Source organism: Pan troglodytes, chromosome 1 (genome assembly GCF_028858775.2).
Source record: "Pan troglodytes isolate AG18354 chromosome 1, NHGRI_mPanTro3-v2.0_pri, whole genome shotgun sequence".
NCBI classification, from domain to species: Eukaryota; Metazoa; Chordata; class Mammalia; order Primates; family Hominidae; genus Pan; species Pan troglodytes.
This window is the reverse complement of record NC_072398.2, coordinates 146,828,867-146,845,836: the sequence shown is the minus strand read 5'-3', so window position 1 is coordinate 146,845,836 and position 16,970 is coordinate 146,828,867. Positions and strand designations below refer to the sequence as shown.

Below are 16,970 nucleotides of genomic sequence, written 5' to 3'. Positions count from 1 at the left end.
CATATATTGAACCAGCCTTGCATCCCAGGGATGAAGCCCACTTGATCATGGTGGATAAGCTTTTGGATGTGCTGCTGGATTTGGTTTGCCAGTATTTTATTGAGGATTTTTGCATCAATGTTCATCAAGGATATTGGACTAAAATTCTCTTTTTTGGTTGTGTCTCTGCCTGGCTTTGGTATCAGGATGATGCTGGCCTCATAAAATGAGTTAGGGAGGATTCCCTCTTTTTCTATTGATTGGAATAGTTTCAGAAGGAATGGTACCAATTCATCCTTGTACCTCTGGTAGAATTCGGCTGTGAATCCATCTGGTCCTGGACTCTTTTTGGTTGGTAAGCTATTGATTATTGCCACAATTTCAGATCCCGTTATTGGTCTGTTCAGAGATTCAACTTCTTCCTGGTTTAGTCTTCAGAGAGTGTATGTGTCGAGGAATTTATCCATTTCTTCTAGATTTTCTAGTTTATTTGCGTAGAGGTGTTTGTAGTATTCTCTGATGGTAGTTTGTATTTCTGTGGGATCGGTGGTGATATCCCCTTTATCATTTTTTATTGCGTCTATTTGATTCTTCTCTCTTTTCTTCTTTATTAGTCTTGCTAGCGGTCTATCAATTTTGTTGATCCTTTCAAAAAACCAGCTCCTGGATTCATTAATTTTTTGAAGGGTTTTTTGTGTCTCTATTTCCTTCAGTTCTGCTCTGATTTTAGTTATTTCTTGCCTTCTGCTAGCTTTTGAATGTGTTTGCTCTTGCTTTTCTAGTTCTTTTAATTGTGATGTTAGGATGTCAATTTTGGATCTTTCCTGCTTTCTCTTGTGGGCATTTAGTGCTATAAATTTCCCTCTACACACTGCTTTGAATGTGTCCCAGAGATTCTGGTATGTTGTGTGTTTGCTCTTGTTGGTTTCAAAGAACATCTTTATTTCTGCCTTCATTTCGTTATGTACCCAGTAGTCATTCAGGAGCAGGTTGTTCAGTTTCCATGTAGTTGAGCGGTTTTGAGTGAGATTCTTAATCCTCAGGTCTAGTTTGATTGCACTGTGGTCTGAGAGATAGTTTGTTATAATTTCTGTTCTTTTACATTTGCTGAGGAGAGCTTTACTTCCAACTATGTGGTCAATATTGGAATAGGTGTGGTGTGGTGCTGAAAAAAATGTATATTCTGTTGATTTGGGGTAGAGAGTTCTGTAGATGTCTATTAGGTCCACTTGGTGCAGAGCTGAGTTCAATTCCTTGTTGACTTTCTGTCTCGTTGATCTGTCTAATGTTGACAGTGGGGTGTTAAAGTCTCCCATTATTAATGTGTGGGAGTCTAAGTCTTTTTGTAGGTCACTCAGGACTTGCTTTATGAATCTGGGTGCTCCTGTATTGGGTGCATATATATTTAGGATAGTTAGCTCTTCTTGTTGAATTGATCCCTTTACCATTATGTAATGGCCTTTTTTGTCTCTTTTGATCTTTGTTGGTTTAAAGTCTGTTTTATCAGAGACTGGGATTGCAACCCCTGCCTTTTTTTGTTTTCCATTTGCTTGGTAGATCTTCCTCCATCCTTTTATTTTGAGCCTATGTGTGTCTCTGCATGTGAGATGGGTTTCCTGAATACAGCACACTGATGGGTCTTGACTCTTTATCCAATTTGCCAGTCTGTGTCTTTTAATTGGAGCATTTAGTCCATTTACATTTAAAGTTAATATTGTTATGTGTGAATTTGATCCTGTCATTATGATGTTAGCTGGTTGTTTTGCTCGTTAGTTGATGCAGTTTCTTCCTAGTCTCGATGGTCTTTACATTTTGGCATGATTTTGCAGCGGCTGGTACCGGTTGTTCCTTTCCATGTTTAGCGCTTCCTTCAGGAGCTCTTTTAGGGCAGGCCTGGTGGTGACAAAATCTCTCAACATTTGCTTGTCTGTAAAGTATTTTATTTCTCCTTCACTTATGAAGCTTAGTTTGGCTGGATATGAGATTCTGGGTTGAAAATTCTTTTCTTTAAGAATGTTGAATATTGGCCCCCACTCTCTTCTGGCTTGTAGAGTTTCTGCCGAGAGATCCGCTGTTAGTCTGATGGGCTTCCCTTTGAGGGTATCCCGACCTTTCTGTCTGGCTGCCCTTAACATTTTTTCCTTCGTTTCAACTTTGGTGAATCTGACAATTATGTGTCTTGGAGTTGCTCTTCTCGAGGAGTATCTTTGTGGCGTTCTCTGTATTTCCTGAATCTGAATGTTGGCCTGCCTTGCTAGATTGGGGAAGTTCTCCTGGATAATATCCTGCAGAGTGTTTTCCAACTTGGTTCCATTCTCCCCATCACTTTTAGGTACACCAATCAGACGTAGATTTGGTCTTTTCACATAGTCCCATATTTCTTGGAGGCTTTGCTCATTTCTTTTTATTCTTTTTTCTCTAAACTTCCCTTCTCGCTTCATTTCATTCATTTCATCTTCCATCCCTGATACCCTTTCTCCCAGTTGATCGCATCAGCTCCTGAGGCTTCTGCATTCTTCACGTAGTTCTCGAGCCTTGGTTTTCAGCTCCATCAGCTCCTTTAAGCAGTTCTCTGTATTGGTTATTCTAGTTATACATTCTTCTAAATTTTTTTCAAAGTTTTCAACTTCTTTGCCTTTGGTTTGAATGTCCTCCCGTAGCTCGGAGTAATTTGATCGTCTGAAGCCTTCTTCTCTCAGCTCGTCAAAGTCATTCTCCGTCCAGCTTTGTTCCGTTGCTGGTGAGGAACTGCGTTCCTTTGGAGGAGGAGAGGCGCTCTGCTTTTCAGAGTTTCCAGTTTTTCTGCTCTGTTTTTTCCCCATCTTTGTGGTTTTATCTACTTTTGGTCTTTGATGATGGTGATGTACAGATGGGTTTTTGGTGTGGATGTCCTTTCTGTTTGTTAGTTTTCCTTCTAACAGACAGGACCCTCAGCTGCAGGTCTGTTGGAGTACCTGGCCCTATGAGGTGTCAGTGTTCCCCTGCTGGGGGGTGCCTCCCAGTTAGGCTGCTCAGGGGTCAGGGGTCAGGGACCCACTTGAGGAGGCAGTCTGCCCGTTCTCAGATCTCCAGCTGCGTGCTGGGAGAACCACTGCTCTCTTCAAAGCTGTCAGACAGGGACATTTAAGTCTGCAGAGGTTACTGCTGTCTTTTTGTTTGTCTGTGCCCTGCCCCCAGAGGTGGAGCCTACAGAGGCAGGCAGGCCTCCTTGAGCTGTGGTGGGCTCCACCCAGTTCGAGCTTCCCAGCTGCTTTGTTTACCTAAGCAAGCCTGGGCAATGGCGGGCGCCCCTCCCCCAGCCTCACTGCCGCCTTGCAGTTTGATCTCAGACTGCTGTGCTAGCAATCAGCAAGACTCCGTGGACGTAGGACCCTCCAAGCCATGTGCAGGATATCATCTCCTGGTGTGCCGTTTTTTAAGCCCGTGGGAAAAGCGCGGCATTCGGGTGGGAGTGACCTGATTTTCCAGGTGCCGTCTGTCACCCCTTTCTTTGACTAGGAAAGGGAACTCCCTGACCCCTTGTGCTTCCTGAGTGAGGCAATGCCTTGCCCTGCTTCGGCTCGCGCACGGTGCGCGCACCCACTGACCTGCGCCCACTGTCTGGCACTCCCTAGTGAGATGAACCTGGTACCTCAGATGGAAATGCAGAAATCACCCGTCTTCTGTGTCGCTCATGCTGGGAGCTATAGACTGGACCTGTTCCTATTCGGCCATCTTGGCTTCTCCTCTTATCCCAGAAATTTCTTAAGTATTTTGTTGACCTGCATACTTCCTTGAATCAAAATGTTGAGGTTAATAGCTAACCTACTGCTTGCTGCTTCTTCTAGCACTATTATATTTTAGGAACCTAATGGCATCTAAGGATTTCGCCGTGTAATAACAGTGGGAATTTATTTTTCTTGGTGTTTGGAAACTCTCAGAAATTTTTTTTTCCTTTTTCTTATTTTTCTCTCCCTCTCAATTATAGGTTGAAGCTCCATTCATACCAAAGTTTAGAGGCTCTGGAGATACCAGCAACTTTGATGACTATGAAGAAGAAGATATCCGTGTCTCTATAACAGAAAAATGTGCAAAAGAATTTGGTGAATTTTAAAGAGGAACAAGATGACATCTGAGCTCACACTCAGTGTTTGCACTCTGTTGAGAGATAAGGTAGAGCTGAGACCGTCCTTGTTGAAGCAGTTACCTAGTTCCTTCATTCCAACGACTGAGTGAGGTCTTTATTGCCATCATCCCGTGTGCGCACTCTGCATCCACCTATGTAACAAGGCACCGCTAAGCAAGCATTGTCTGTGCCATAACACAGTACTAGACCACTTTCTTACTTCTCTTTGGGTTGTCTTTCTCCTCTCCTACATCCATTTCTTCCTTTTCCAATTTCATTGGTTTTCTCTAAACAGTGCTCCATTTTATTTTGTTGGTGTTTCAGATGGGCAGTGTTATGGCTACGTGATATTTGAAGGGAAGGATAAGTGTTGCTTTCAGTAGTTATTGCCAATATTGTTGTTGGTCAATGGCTTGAAGATAAACTTTCTAATAATTATTTTTACTTTGAGTAGCTCAGACTTGGTTTTGCCAAAACTCTTGGTAATTTTTGAAGATAGACTGTCTTATCACCAAGGAAATTTATACAAATTAAGACTAACTTTCTTGGAATTCACTATTCTGGCAATAAATTTTGGTAGACTAATACAGTACAGCTAGACCCAGAAATTTGGAAGGCTGTAGATCAGAGGTTCTAGTTCCCTTTCCCTCCTTTTATATCCTCCTTTCCTTGAGTAATGAAGTGACCAGCCTGTGTAGTGTGACAAACGTGTCTCATTCAGCAGGAAAAACTAATGATATGGATCATCACCCAGATTCTCTCACTTGGTACCAGCATTTCTGTAGGTATTAGAGAAGAGTTCTAAGTTTTCTAAACCTTAACTGTTCCTTAAGGATTTTAGCCAGTATTTTAATAGAACATGATTAATGAAAGTGACAAATTTTAAAGTTTCTCTAATAGTCCTCATCATAAACTTTTTAAAGGAAAATAAGCAAACTAAAAAGAACATTGGTTTAGATAAATACTTATACTTTGCAAAGTCAAAAATGGCTTGATTTTTGGAAACAATATAGAGGTATTCATATTTAAATGAGGGTTTACATTTGTTTTGTTTTGTAACCGTTAAAAAGAAGTTGTTTCCAGCTAATTATTGTGGTGTACTATATTTGTGAGCCTAGGGTAGGGGCACTGCTGCAACTTCTGCTTTCATCCCGTGCCTCATCAATGAGGAAAGGGAACAAAGTGTATAAAACTGCCACAATTGTATTTTAATTTTGAGGTATGATATTTTCAGATATTTCATAATTTCTAACCTCTGTTCTTTCAGTAAACAGAATGTCTGATCGATCATGCAGATACAATGTTGGTATTTGAGAGATTAGTTTTTTTCCTACACTTTTTTTTGCCAACTGACTTAACAACATTGCTGTCAGGTGGAAATTTCAAGCACTTTTGCACATTTAGTTCAGTGTTTGTTGAGAATCCATGGCTTAACCCACTTGTTTTGCTATTTTTTTCTTTGCTTTTAATTTTCCCCATCTGATTTTATCTCTGCGTTTCAGTGACCTACCTTAAAACAACACACGAGAAGAGTTAAACTGGGTTCATTTTAATGATCAATTTACCTGCATATAAAATTTATTTTTAATCAAGCTGATCTTAATGTATATAATCATTCTATTTGCTTTATTATCGGTGCAGGTAGGTCATTAACACCACTTCTTTTCATCTGTACCACACCCTGGTGAAACCTTTGAAGACATAAAAAAATCCTGTCTGAGATGTTCTTTCTACCAATCTATATGTCTTTCGGTTATCAAGTGTTTCTGCATGGTAATGTCATGTAAATGCTGATATTGATTTCACTGGTCCATCTATATTTAAAACGTGCAAGAAAAAAATAAAATACTCTGCTCTAGCAAGTTTTATGTAACAAAGGCATATCGTCATGTTAATAAATTTAAAACATCATTTGTATAAAATATTTTAATTTTCTTGTATTTCATTTAGACCCAAGAACATGCTGACCAATGTATTCTATATGTAAACTACAAATTCTATGGTAGCTTTGTTGTATATTATTGTAAAATTATTTTAATAAGTCATGGGGATGACAATTTGATTATTACAATTTAGTTTTCAGTAATCAAAAAGATTTCTATGAATTCTAAAAAATATTTTTTTCTATGAAATTACTAGTGCCCAGCTGTAGAATCTACCTTAGGTAGATGACCCCTAGACATACGTTGGTTTTGAGGGCTATTCAGCCATTCCATTTTACTCTCTATTTAAAGGCCGTGAGCAAGCTTGTCATGAGCAAATATGTGAAGGGAGTCAATTTCTGACCAATCAAGTACACTAAATTAGAATATTTTTAAAGTATGTAACATTCCCAGTTTCAGCCACAATTTAGCCAAGAATAAGATAAAAACTTGAATAAGAAGTAAGTAGCATAAATCAGTATTTAACCTAAAATTACATATTTGAAACAGAAGATATTATGTTATGCTCAGTAAATAATTAAGAGATGGCATTGTGTAAGAAGGAGCCCTAGACTGAAAGTCAAGACATCTGAATTTCAGGCTGGAAAACTATCAGTATGATCTCAGCCTCAGTTCTCTTGTCTGTAAAATGGAAGAACTGGATTAGGCAGTTTGTAAGATTCCTCCTAACTTTCACAGTCGATGACAAGATTGTCTTTTTATCTGATATTTTGAAGGGTATATTGCTTTGAAGTAAGTCTCAATAAGGCGATATATTTTAGGGCATCTTTCTTCTTATCTCTGACAGTGTTCTTAAAATTATTTGAATATCATAAGAGCCTTGGTGTCTGTCCTAATTCCTTTCTCACTCACCGATGCTGAATACCCAGTTGAATCAAACTGTCAACCTACCAAAAACGATATTGTGGCTTATGGGTATTGCTGTCTCATTCTTGGTATATTCTTGTGTTAACTGCCCATTGGCCTGAAAATACTCATTGTAAGCCTGAAAAAAAAAATCTTTCCCACTGTTTTTTCTGCTTGTTGTAAGAATCAAATGAAATAATGTATGTGAAAGCACCTTGTAAACTGTAACCTATCAATGTAAAATGTTAAGGTGTGTTGTTATTTCATTAATTACTTCTTTGTTTAGAATGGAATTTCCTATGCACTACTCTAGCTAGGAAATGCTGAAAACAACTGTGTTTTTTAATTAATCAATAACTGCAAAATTAAAGTACCTTCAATGGATAAGACAATTGATTGAGTCGTGAATTCTACTTGGTGCCCTCATCTCCTGATTTATTTTCCGCTGATACAAGAGATGCTTATAGATTCCTAGTTTGTATGTGTTTGGGTTGATTTCTGGGTGGTGGGAGCAGAGCACATTGGGGAGGAATATATCCACCAGTCTACTCACACTGGATGTTTACTAAGAAACTGCTAGATTCATTTAATAGTTTCTCAAAAGTGTTTCTACTTCCTTCTCATTTCTCATATTGGTTCAGATTACTGCTAACATGATGTTCTAAATATTCATATTTAAAGGATTTGATACTTCAAGAGCACTCATCCTTCTATTGTAACAATGAACTATTAATTTCTAATTTTTTCTTCAGGAGTGTTTTTGAGCTTCACATTACCTCTTTTCATTTTAGACAGGTTAATTAGTGTGTATTTCCATAGTTGTCTTTTACCTCAAGAAATAATCATTTCTTTAGATAATTATTTTAATGGCTTGCCATTTTGTATGATTGTTCTTGCAAACATTTCTATTTATGCATTTTATAACATGGAGCTTACTATTTTTCTACCAGTGCTCGCTTCATTTTATCATTATCAGGGCTTAATATAAATGCAGTTTTCTCATTTCCTTGTAAAACTAATTACAAAAATCTAGGTATGTCTTTACTGAAGAACTATCATCATTTGAAATCTATTTAGCTGTAAATTTTCTCTTGTGCACAAATACTGGATGTGAAGTTAAGTACTTTTCATTTAAGCTTTCCTGAAGATTTTCCATATGCTTATTTAATAGCCTTTATGCCTGTTGTTATGACCTGGATTGTGAACTGTGAACAAAATTCATACTGAAATTCTAACCACTAGTACCTCAGCATGTGATTGTTTTAGGAGGTAAGGCCTTTGAAGAGGTAATTAAAGTAAAATGAGGTCATATGGGAAGACTTCATCCAAGATGACTGATGTCCTCATAAGAAGCACACAGACAAAGGGAGGACCACGTAAAGACATAGGAAGAAGATGACCATCTATAGGGCAAGGACAGAGGCCTCTGAAGAAGCTGACTTTGCCAACATCTTGACTTGGGACTTCTAGACTCAAGAATTGTGAAAAATAAATTTCAGTTGTTTAAGCTGCCCAGTCTGTGATACTTCATCATGGCAGCCATAACAAACTATAATACACCCGCTGAGCTAAGTATTCTCATGGTGAAAGACTTGCATTGATTTCCCTTCATATGCTTTATACGTGGGCAAAACTGAATTTACCACAGGCAAAAAAAAAAAATCAGTGTGGTCACAAACCTCAGTGCACCTGCTATCTTGTTTCTATTCTTCCTGGAATACAAGCAGGAAGTAGGAAACAGTAGCCACTGAGATACTGGGAGTAAGGGAAGGCATGAGTAACTCAAACCACTACTAACTCCAGGCCAGACTTACCCATGGAAGGATAGCCCTTCTCTCAAAGCAGTGCTAATATAACATAAAATTAAGCACACCAGATTCATTGAGTTTACAGTCTCTGCTCATCTTTTAGTGGTGATACTAACAATGAAATGGCCAAAAGGAAAGTGGGAGTGCAAATAAAGGGTTAATGAGAATACCCCAGCTGGTTCGTCCTCTCCTGATTATCAAGGGTTAGTAATGCTCACAGCAAATGATGACCTTAATGTATTAGTTTTCTACTGCTGCTCTAACAAGTCTCCACAAACTTAGTAGCTTAAAACAACATAAATTTATTTTCTTACAGTTCAGGAGTTCTAACAACCAAAATAAGCCACACTGGGTTAAAATCAGGGTGTTGGCAAGCATGCATTTCTTTCTGGAGGCTCTAGGGAAGAAGCCATTTCCCCATCTCTTCCACCTTCTAGAGGCCACCTGCTTTCCTTGACTCATGATGCCATTCCTCCATCTTCAAAGCCAGAAACATTGGGCCAAGTCCTTCTCATGCCGCATCACTCTCCGCATCACTCTCACTTTCTCTTCTGCCTCCCTGTTTCACTTTTAAAGACCCTTGTGATTATATTAGACCCACCTCAGTAATCCAAGTTAATCTCCCTATTTTATGTATTTATTATTTTAAAAAATTTATTTTTTATTTCAATAGTTTTTTGGGGAACAGGTGGTGTTTAGTTACACGAATAAGTTCTTTAGTGGTGATTTCTGAGATTTTGGTGCCCTCATCACCCAAGCAGTGTACACCGTACCCAGTGTGTAGTCTTTTATCCCTCACACCCCTCCCACCCTTTTCCCCGAGTCCCCAAAATCTATTGTATCACTCTTATGCCTTTGTGTCCTCATAGCTTAACTCCCAATTGTGAATGAGAACATATGATGTTTGGTTTTCTATTCCTGAGTTACTTCACTTAGAATAATAGTCTCCAATCCCATACAGGTTGCTGCAAATGCCATTAATTCATTCTTTTTTATGGCTGAGCAGTATTCCATGGTGTATATAAACCACATTTTCTTTATCTACTCATTCATTTTTGGGCATTTGGGCTGGTTCTGTGTTTTTGCAATTGCAAATTGTGCTGCTGTAAACATGCATGTGCAAGTATCTTTTTCATATGACTTCTTTTCCTCTGGGTAGATACCCAGGAATGGGATTGCTGGATCAAATGGTAGATCTACTTTGAGTTCTTTAAGGAATCTCCGCACTGTTTTTCATAGTGGTTGTACTAGTTTACATTCCCACCAACAGTGTAAAAGTGTTCCCTTTTCACCGCATCCACGCCAATGTCTATTTTTTTTTTTTCCCATTATGGCCATTCTTGCAGGAGTGAGGTGGCATTGCATTGTGGTTTTGATTTGATTTCCCTGATAATTAATGATGTTGAGCATTTTTCCATATGCTTGTTGGCCATTTGTACATATTCTTTTGAATGTGTCCTTAGGCTACTTTTTGGTGGGATTTTGTTTTGTTTTGTTTTGTTTTGAGACAGAGTCTCTCTCTGTCTCCCAGGCTGGAGTACAATGGCGCGATCTTGGCTCACTGCAACCTCTGCCTTCTAGGTTCAAGTGATTTTTCTGCTTCAGCCTCCCAAGTAGCTGGGATTACAGGCACGCACCAGCACGCCCGGCTAATTTTTTGTATTTTTAGTAGAGACGGGATTTCACCATATTGGCCAGGCTAGTCTTGAACTCCTGACCTCAAGTGATCCACCTGCCTCAGCCTCCCAAAGTGCTGGGATTACAGGCGTGAGCCACCATGCCTGGCTGGGATTGTTTGTTTTTTACTTGCTGATTTGAGTTCTTTGTAGATTCTGGATATTAGTCCTTTGTCGGATGTATAGATTATGAAGATTTTCTCCCACTCTGTGGGCTGCCTGTTAACTCTGCTGATTATTTCCTTTGCTGTGCAGAAGCTTTTTAGTTTAATTAAGTCCCATCTACTTATCTTTGTTTTTGTTACATTTGCTTTTGGGTTCTTGGTCATGAAGTCTTTGCCTACGCCAGTGTCTAGAAGAGTTTTACCGATGTTATCTTCTGGAATCTTTATGGTTTCAAGTCTTAGATTTAAGTCTTTGATCCATCTTGAATTGATTTTTGTATAAGGTGAGAGATGAGGATCCAGTTTCATTCTTCTACATGTGGCTTGTCAATTACCCCAGCACCATTTGTTAAATAGGGTGTCTTTCTCTCACTTTATGTTTTTGTTTTGCTTTGTCGAAGATCAGTTGGGTGTAAATGCTTGGCTTTATTTCTGCGTTCTCTATTCTCTTCCCTTGGTCTATGTGCTTATTTTTATACCACTACCATGTTGGTACTGGTTTTATAAACTTCTTAATAATAATATGACTGGTACTGATTTTTTTTTAATCTGAAGTATATTTGTTTGGCTCTCTATTCGTCATTACCTCTGTAACAAAATTATTCTATTAATACATTTTCTCAGTTGAAATACCAAGAATGGTTTTTATTTTCCTGACTGGACAACCAATTGACATTTCCATTGTTACCACTCCCTTCTACATTGTACTGAATAATCCTAGCCATCACTCTATGAAAAGAAACAACAATGGTAAAATGAAGACCATTCCAAATGAAAGAGAATATTTACTACCAATAGATTCTCATTAAGGAATTCCAAAATTGTACTTTAGGAAAATGGTCCCACAAAGAAGAAACAGCCTCAGGGAAATCTGAAGGAAAGAAATAAAAAAAGAGAAACAAACCCCCCAAATAAACATCATTAGGAATAAGAATTTAGCTACAGAATAGCTTGTAAAACTTAGAAGAGAATTGTGGTCAGGTTAAAACTTTAAAAACACAAACCCATCCTTTCCTCCCTCCACTCTCCCTCCCCAAACACGCTGATACAATGATAGAGCATGTTTTAAAATATCTTTAGTGACATACATTGCACTCAGAACAAGATAAACGTCTCCAGGCACCAGACGCAGAATGGAAATGGTGTTAAGTGGTGGCTGAAGCCACAAACACTAATATACAGAAAAGGCTTTTATTATAGTGAGATAATTTCAGCAAATGCAAAATAAAAAGATTAAAGAAAATTCAGAGATGGTAATGGATATTGAAAACAAAGATGATCCACAGTTAGTATAAGAAGCTAATAAATACAATAGAAAAATTATTCAAATATATCATACAGAAAGTTCATCTCCAAAATGAAAGAAGAACTAAATTTACATGCTGAAAGAACACCTGTTTTTAAGGAAAAATTGACATACTGCTTCCAACACCAAACCATATTCTGGTGAAGGTTTTGCATTTTAACAATTAAAATATTATGCATAAAAATCAACCCCCAAGACTGGGGGTGGGGGTGGGGAGGGAACCAGGCTGGCCTCAGAAGTCTCCACAATAATATTCCATGCCAAAAGATAATTACATAATGGCTATAAAGTTCTAGGGAAAAGAAAGTATAAGCCAAGAATATTATACCCAGCCAAGTTGCATTTAATTTAAAGGCACAAAGCAGACACCTTTAAATATCAAAAAGAAAAATTATAGAAAACCAAATGAAGAATGTAGTAATATAGAAGCAGTGATGTAAAGCTTGTGGTAAACTCTGAATCTGTCTTAATGTAGTTCTAATTATAAGCACCTATGATGATTACAATCATAGAACTGAATGTAAATGTTTTAAACCTTGGCAAACTTAGAATAATATAACTAACAAAGTTGGAAGGTAGAGAAAGAAAGAAGTGAGAGAAGGTAGAAAACTTCTAACGTCCGTACATTTTATAGCAGGATGTCAATTAATGGAGTCTAAAATTGAAGTTGGTTAAATAAGATAATGACTCTAACCTCTCAATTTTTTCTTTATGGTTTTGTAATTTTTTTGTGAGGAAGGAACATATATAAACAGTTTTCATTTTCCCTTCAACTTCTTTTCCTTGCGTTAAATTTATTTTCATTTCAGTTTTTTCTAGTGAATTAGATTTTGTAATATAGACAAAATTAAACTGAACACTTTATATTAAAAAGTATAAGCCAGGCGCCAGTGGCTCACGCCTGTAATCCCAGCAGGTTGGGAAGCCAAGGCGGGTGGATCACAAGGCCAAGAGATCGAGACCATCCTGGCCAACACTGTGAAACCCTGTCTCTACTAAAAATACAAAAATTAGCTGGGCTTGGTGGTGTGCACCTGTAGTCCCAGCTACTCAAGAGGCTGAGGCAGGAGAATCACTTGTACCTGGGAAGTGGATGTTGCAGTGAGCTGAGACCACGCCACTGCACTCCAGCCTGGGCAACAGTGTGAGACTCTGTCTCGAAAAAAATAAGTATAATACAATTTTATAAAATCAGTGCTATCTGGAAGAGCAGCAGCGGCGACTGGAGCAGTAGGAGCAGCAATTTATCCGTGTGCAGCCCCAAACTGGAAAGAAGATGCTAATTAAAGTGAAGACGCTAACTGGAAAGGAGACTGAGATTGATATTGAACCTACAGACAAGGTGGAGTGGATCAAGGAGCATGTGGAGGAGAAAGAGGGAATCCCCCCACAACAGCAGAGGCTCATCTACAGTGGCAAACATGAATGATGAGAAGACAGCAGCTGATTACAAGATTTTAGGTGGTTCAGTCCTTCACCTGGTGTTGGCTCTGAGAGGAGGAGGTGGTCTTAGGCAGTGATGGACCCTCCATTTTACCTCCCTACCCTGTCGCTCGTAATGAGGCATCATATATCCTCTCACTCTCTGGGACACCAGAGCCACTGCCCCCTCCCTTGGATGCCCAGTAATGTATGTCTACTGGTGGGAGACTGTGAGGACACCAGGATTCAGTATTCCTGGCCCAGAGGGCCCTTGCTGACTATTGAATGTTAGTTTGCAGTCCTGTGTGCTTCTCTCTCTTATGGCTGTGTCCCTGGTTGTCAATAAAATATTTCCTGGCCTCCTGGAAAAAAAAAAAATTAGTGCTATCTAGTTAGGTACCTCTCTACCTCTCTACCCTTCTGTCTCAATATGTGCACCGAGAATAGTGTAATAATGTTATCAATGGTATAAGATTTGAGGTTATTTCCTAATTCTTCCCTTATACCTTGTTGAGTTGTTTGCATTTTTTGTAATGATAAAGTAATTAATCAAAGATAAAAATAAACATGCCCAATAACAGAGCATTGATTTCTTAATACATTTTTTTAAAATCATCAATCTTGTAAGAGTCCTACTCTTAACAAGCCATTTTCACCAGAGTTCAGTCTTAAGAAACCTTGATTCTTTAATTTCTTTTTTTTTTTTTTTTTTTTTTTTTTGAGACAGAGTCTCGCTCTGTCACCCAGGCTGGAGTGCAGTGGTATAATTTCGGCTCACTGCAACCTCGTACTCCCAGGATCAATTGATTATCCTGCCTCAGCCTCCCAAGTAGCTGGGATTACAGGCATATGCCAACACTCCTGGCTAATTTTTTTGTATTTTTAATAGAGATGGGGTTTCACCATGTTGGCCAGGCTGGTTTCGAACTCCTGACCTCAGGTGATCCATCCTCCTCAGCGTCCCTAAATGGTAAGGTTGCAAGCGTGAGCCACCGCACCCAGCCTGATCCTTTAATTTCAAGGTGGAAAATGTGATACTACATCATCAATATGCTTTTGTGCAAGCCACCAGATGTCACTAAAATGGCTTCTCTAGCATTATTATTGCCATGAAGAAATGTTTCCTCTCATTCTTCATATCTCAAACTCGTGAGAACCCTTTAACAGCCAGACCACCGTCATGTGAGGGAAAAAAAACCCTCTTATCTTCACTGCCAATTTCTTCACCACAATATGCTAAAAACACGTAATCAACACAACCAACTTTTTATTAAAGTTTTTACTATTTTTTAAATAGTGAGTCAAAGTCAGGAAGCACATGGCTGAGTTGGACTGTTTTCTGTCAATAAATCATGTGGTTAATTGGACATCCAAAAAAAAAAGCCTCTTTTATTCAAGTAGCAATGTCCTTCTGTGTCACTTACTTATCTGTTGATAACCTTATTCCTGTTTATACCATGGTTCAGAAAATAATCACTAACCAAACAGAAGTTTTTTTCCATGTGATAAAAAGCTGCTGAGTGTTTTTCCTTCATATATCACCAACTCCTAAAATCCAATTCAGAATCTACTCATCAGCCATCTTACCTAGCTTTAAGGTAAAAATACATTGCTCTAGATCATATGCCACTGATAAGCTTTTTCTAATTTTGCTTTCCCTCCATAGATATCACTTGTCAGTTATTTGGGACTGGTTTTACAGATTTCCTAATAATAGTGTGTCCAGTACTGATTTTTGCTAAGGAGTTAGACTTTGAATCGTGCTTTTGTACTTCTGGAATTGATAGTGATCAAACACACTCTCCCTAGCAAGTGGCGGACCACACAATGAAAAGTCGTTTTTGCAAAAACAGAACAGCAGCTGACTCTCATAACCAGGAAGGCTGAGGAGGGACTTCTGTCCAATAAGATCTAAAAGATCAGAAGATATAATCAGAACTCTGCCTTTCTCTCTCCACCTCTGGGCCACGCTTTCCTCAGAATTGACTTCATCCTCAATAAGCACTCTCCATGGGGCAGAAAATGAAACCACCAGCTACTCCAGACTCACACTTTCAAAAGAGTTTTGGTCCCAGTTAAAGGAGAAGGAAGTCTCCTGCACTATATCAACCCCGAAAAGGGACTCTGATTGTCCAGCCTGGGTCAGAGCCTGCTTCTGTGGCTGGACAAGGAGAAATACATGATTGAAAGCCTCGTCAGAATTATGTGCATTGGGAGAGGGGTAGTCCTCCAAAGAAAGATGTGCTGGTCAGACAAGAAAATAGCCGATGTTCACTAAAATCTCTTCTTCACCTTTAAAAATAAAACCCAACAATTTTGTATAGAAAATAATTATTTTAAAATAAAGTAATTATTTCCTGTTGTTTTGGGAAAACTTCATGGGTTGATGAGGGTGATAGATGTAACATTTCACTGATACCATACCACTTGTTAAGAAATTATCCTAATAAACAACATGATGGATGAGAAGCAAATAATTGCCCAATCCTACAAAATCTTGCTCTCAAATATTTATGACTTTTTCCTCCTCCTCCCACTTTTATTTTTCTACCACTTGTGAGAAATCATGAAACTCAAAGGTTTGTTTCTCCTAATACATAGATTCAAAATTAATATTCTCAATAGAATCAGCTTCACAATTTAGGATTTAAAAATTATTATGAGTTAAAGTATCAATTTCATTATATTCATCACCACTTTTATCTTTTAATAAAAATTTTGAAGACTTTTTAACAATAAGACATTTAACAATAACGTAATTAATGTGAAACATTATTCAAAACAAACTATACTTTGTTAAGTGAATGTTATTTTAGGGCAAATGACTAAACACTTGTGGGACATTATGGCAGTTCTAAACTTGTTTGCAGATTCTTTGACATTCCTCCTATTGAGAAGAGGGGACATTTCTCCTATTTTCCCTCCCTTTGAACGTGTGCTTACCTTGTTGACTTACTTCTAACCCATATAGTGCAGGAGAAGCAATAGTGTGTGACTTATAAAAGCTGGGTCATAAAAGAATAATACAGCTTCAACCTTGTTTACTGAGATACTCTAATTCAGAGATCTGAGTCACCATACAAGAAGTTCAACTATCGTGCTTACGTCAGCAGCACATATACTAAAACTGAAAGAAGTTCAACTATCATGAAGCACAATGCTGTGAGAAAGCCCAGGCCAAACGTAGAAGCCGTACATAGTATTCACAGCAGTATCTTCATGTGAAATCTGAACCAATGGCCTGCATATGTGAAGATTCCTCCAGATGATACCAGCCCCATCCATTGAGTCACCCCCAGTGGTCAGTGATCCCAGCTGAGGCCTCAGGCATCCTGGGGCAGAGATAAGCCATTTATTTTGTTACCTGTTTAAATTTGTGATCCGTGAAATTTCTAAACATCAAAAACTGATTGTTTTAAGAGGCTAAAGTTTAGAGTAATTTGCTAGGCAGCAATAGATAAGTGGAACAGATATGCCGAACTGTTAAGCATGTAATGGGTAAAATGACAGTAAAATTCTGTTGTGTGCACATCAGCTGGGCAAAAACTGAGCAGCCTAATGATATAACTATAGCAAAGACGTGGAGCAATCAAAAAAAGCTCTCATACGCTGCATTGGAAATGTAAATTGGTCAACCATTTTAAAAGGAAAACTTGGCAAAATCTAGTATTAATAACATTGCCTAAGCACATGTCCTGTGACCACATGTTTCACTTATAGG

General features: G+C 38.4%; 1 protein-coding gene and 1 pseudogene across 7 annotated transcripts in view; both read left to right on the top strand.

The window, feature by feature from the left end:
• PRKACB (protein kinase cAMP-activated catalytic subunit beta) overlaps window positions 1-7,265 on the top strand; it is a 161,688-nt gene extending 154,423 nt beyond the window's left edge. For all 7 annotated transcript variants that reach the window (XM_016921478.3, XM_001137476.5, XM_001136919.6 and 4 more), the window contains one exon: window positions 3,947-7,265. In XM_016921478.3, coding sequence (XP_016776967.1) covers window positions 3,947-4,072 — 126 coding nt within the window. In that variant the 3' untranslated portion in view covers window positions 4,073-7,265. The remainder of the gene's footprint in view (window positions 1-3,946) is intronic.
• Window positions 7,266-8,375: 1,110 nt separating this feature from the next.
• LOC129144014 (NEDD8-like) lies at window positions 8,376-13,476 on the top strand (annotated as a pseudogene).
• Window positions 13,477-16,970: the final 3,494 nt, after the last annotated feature.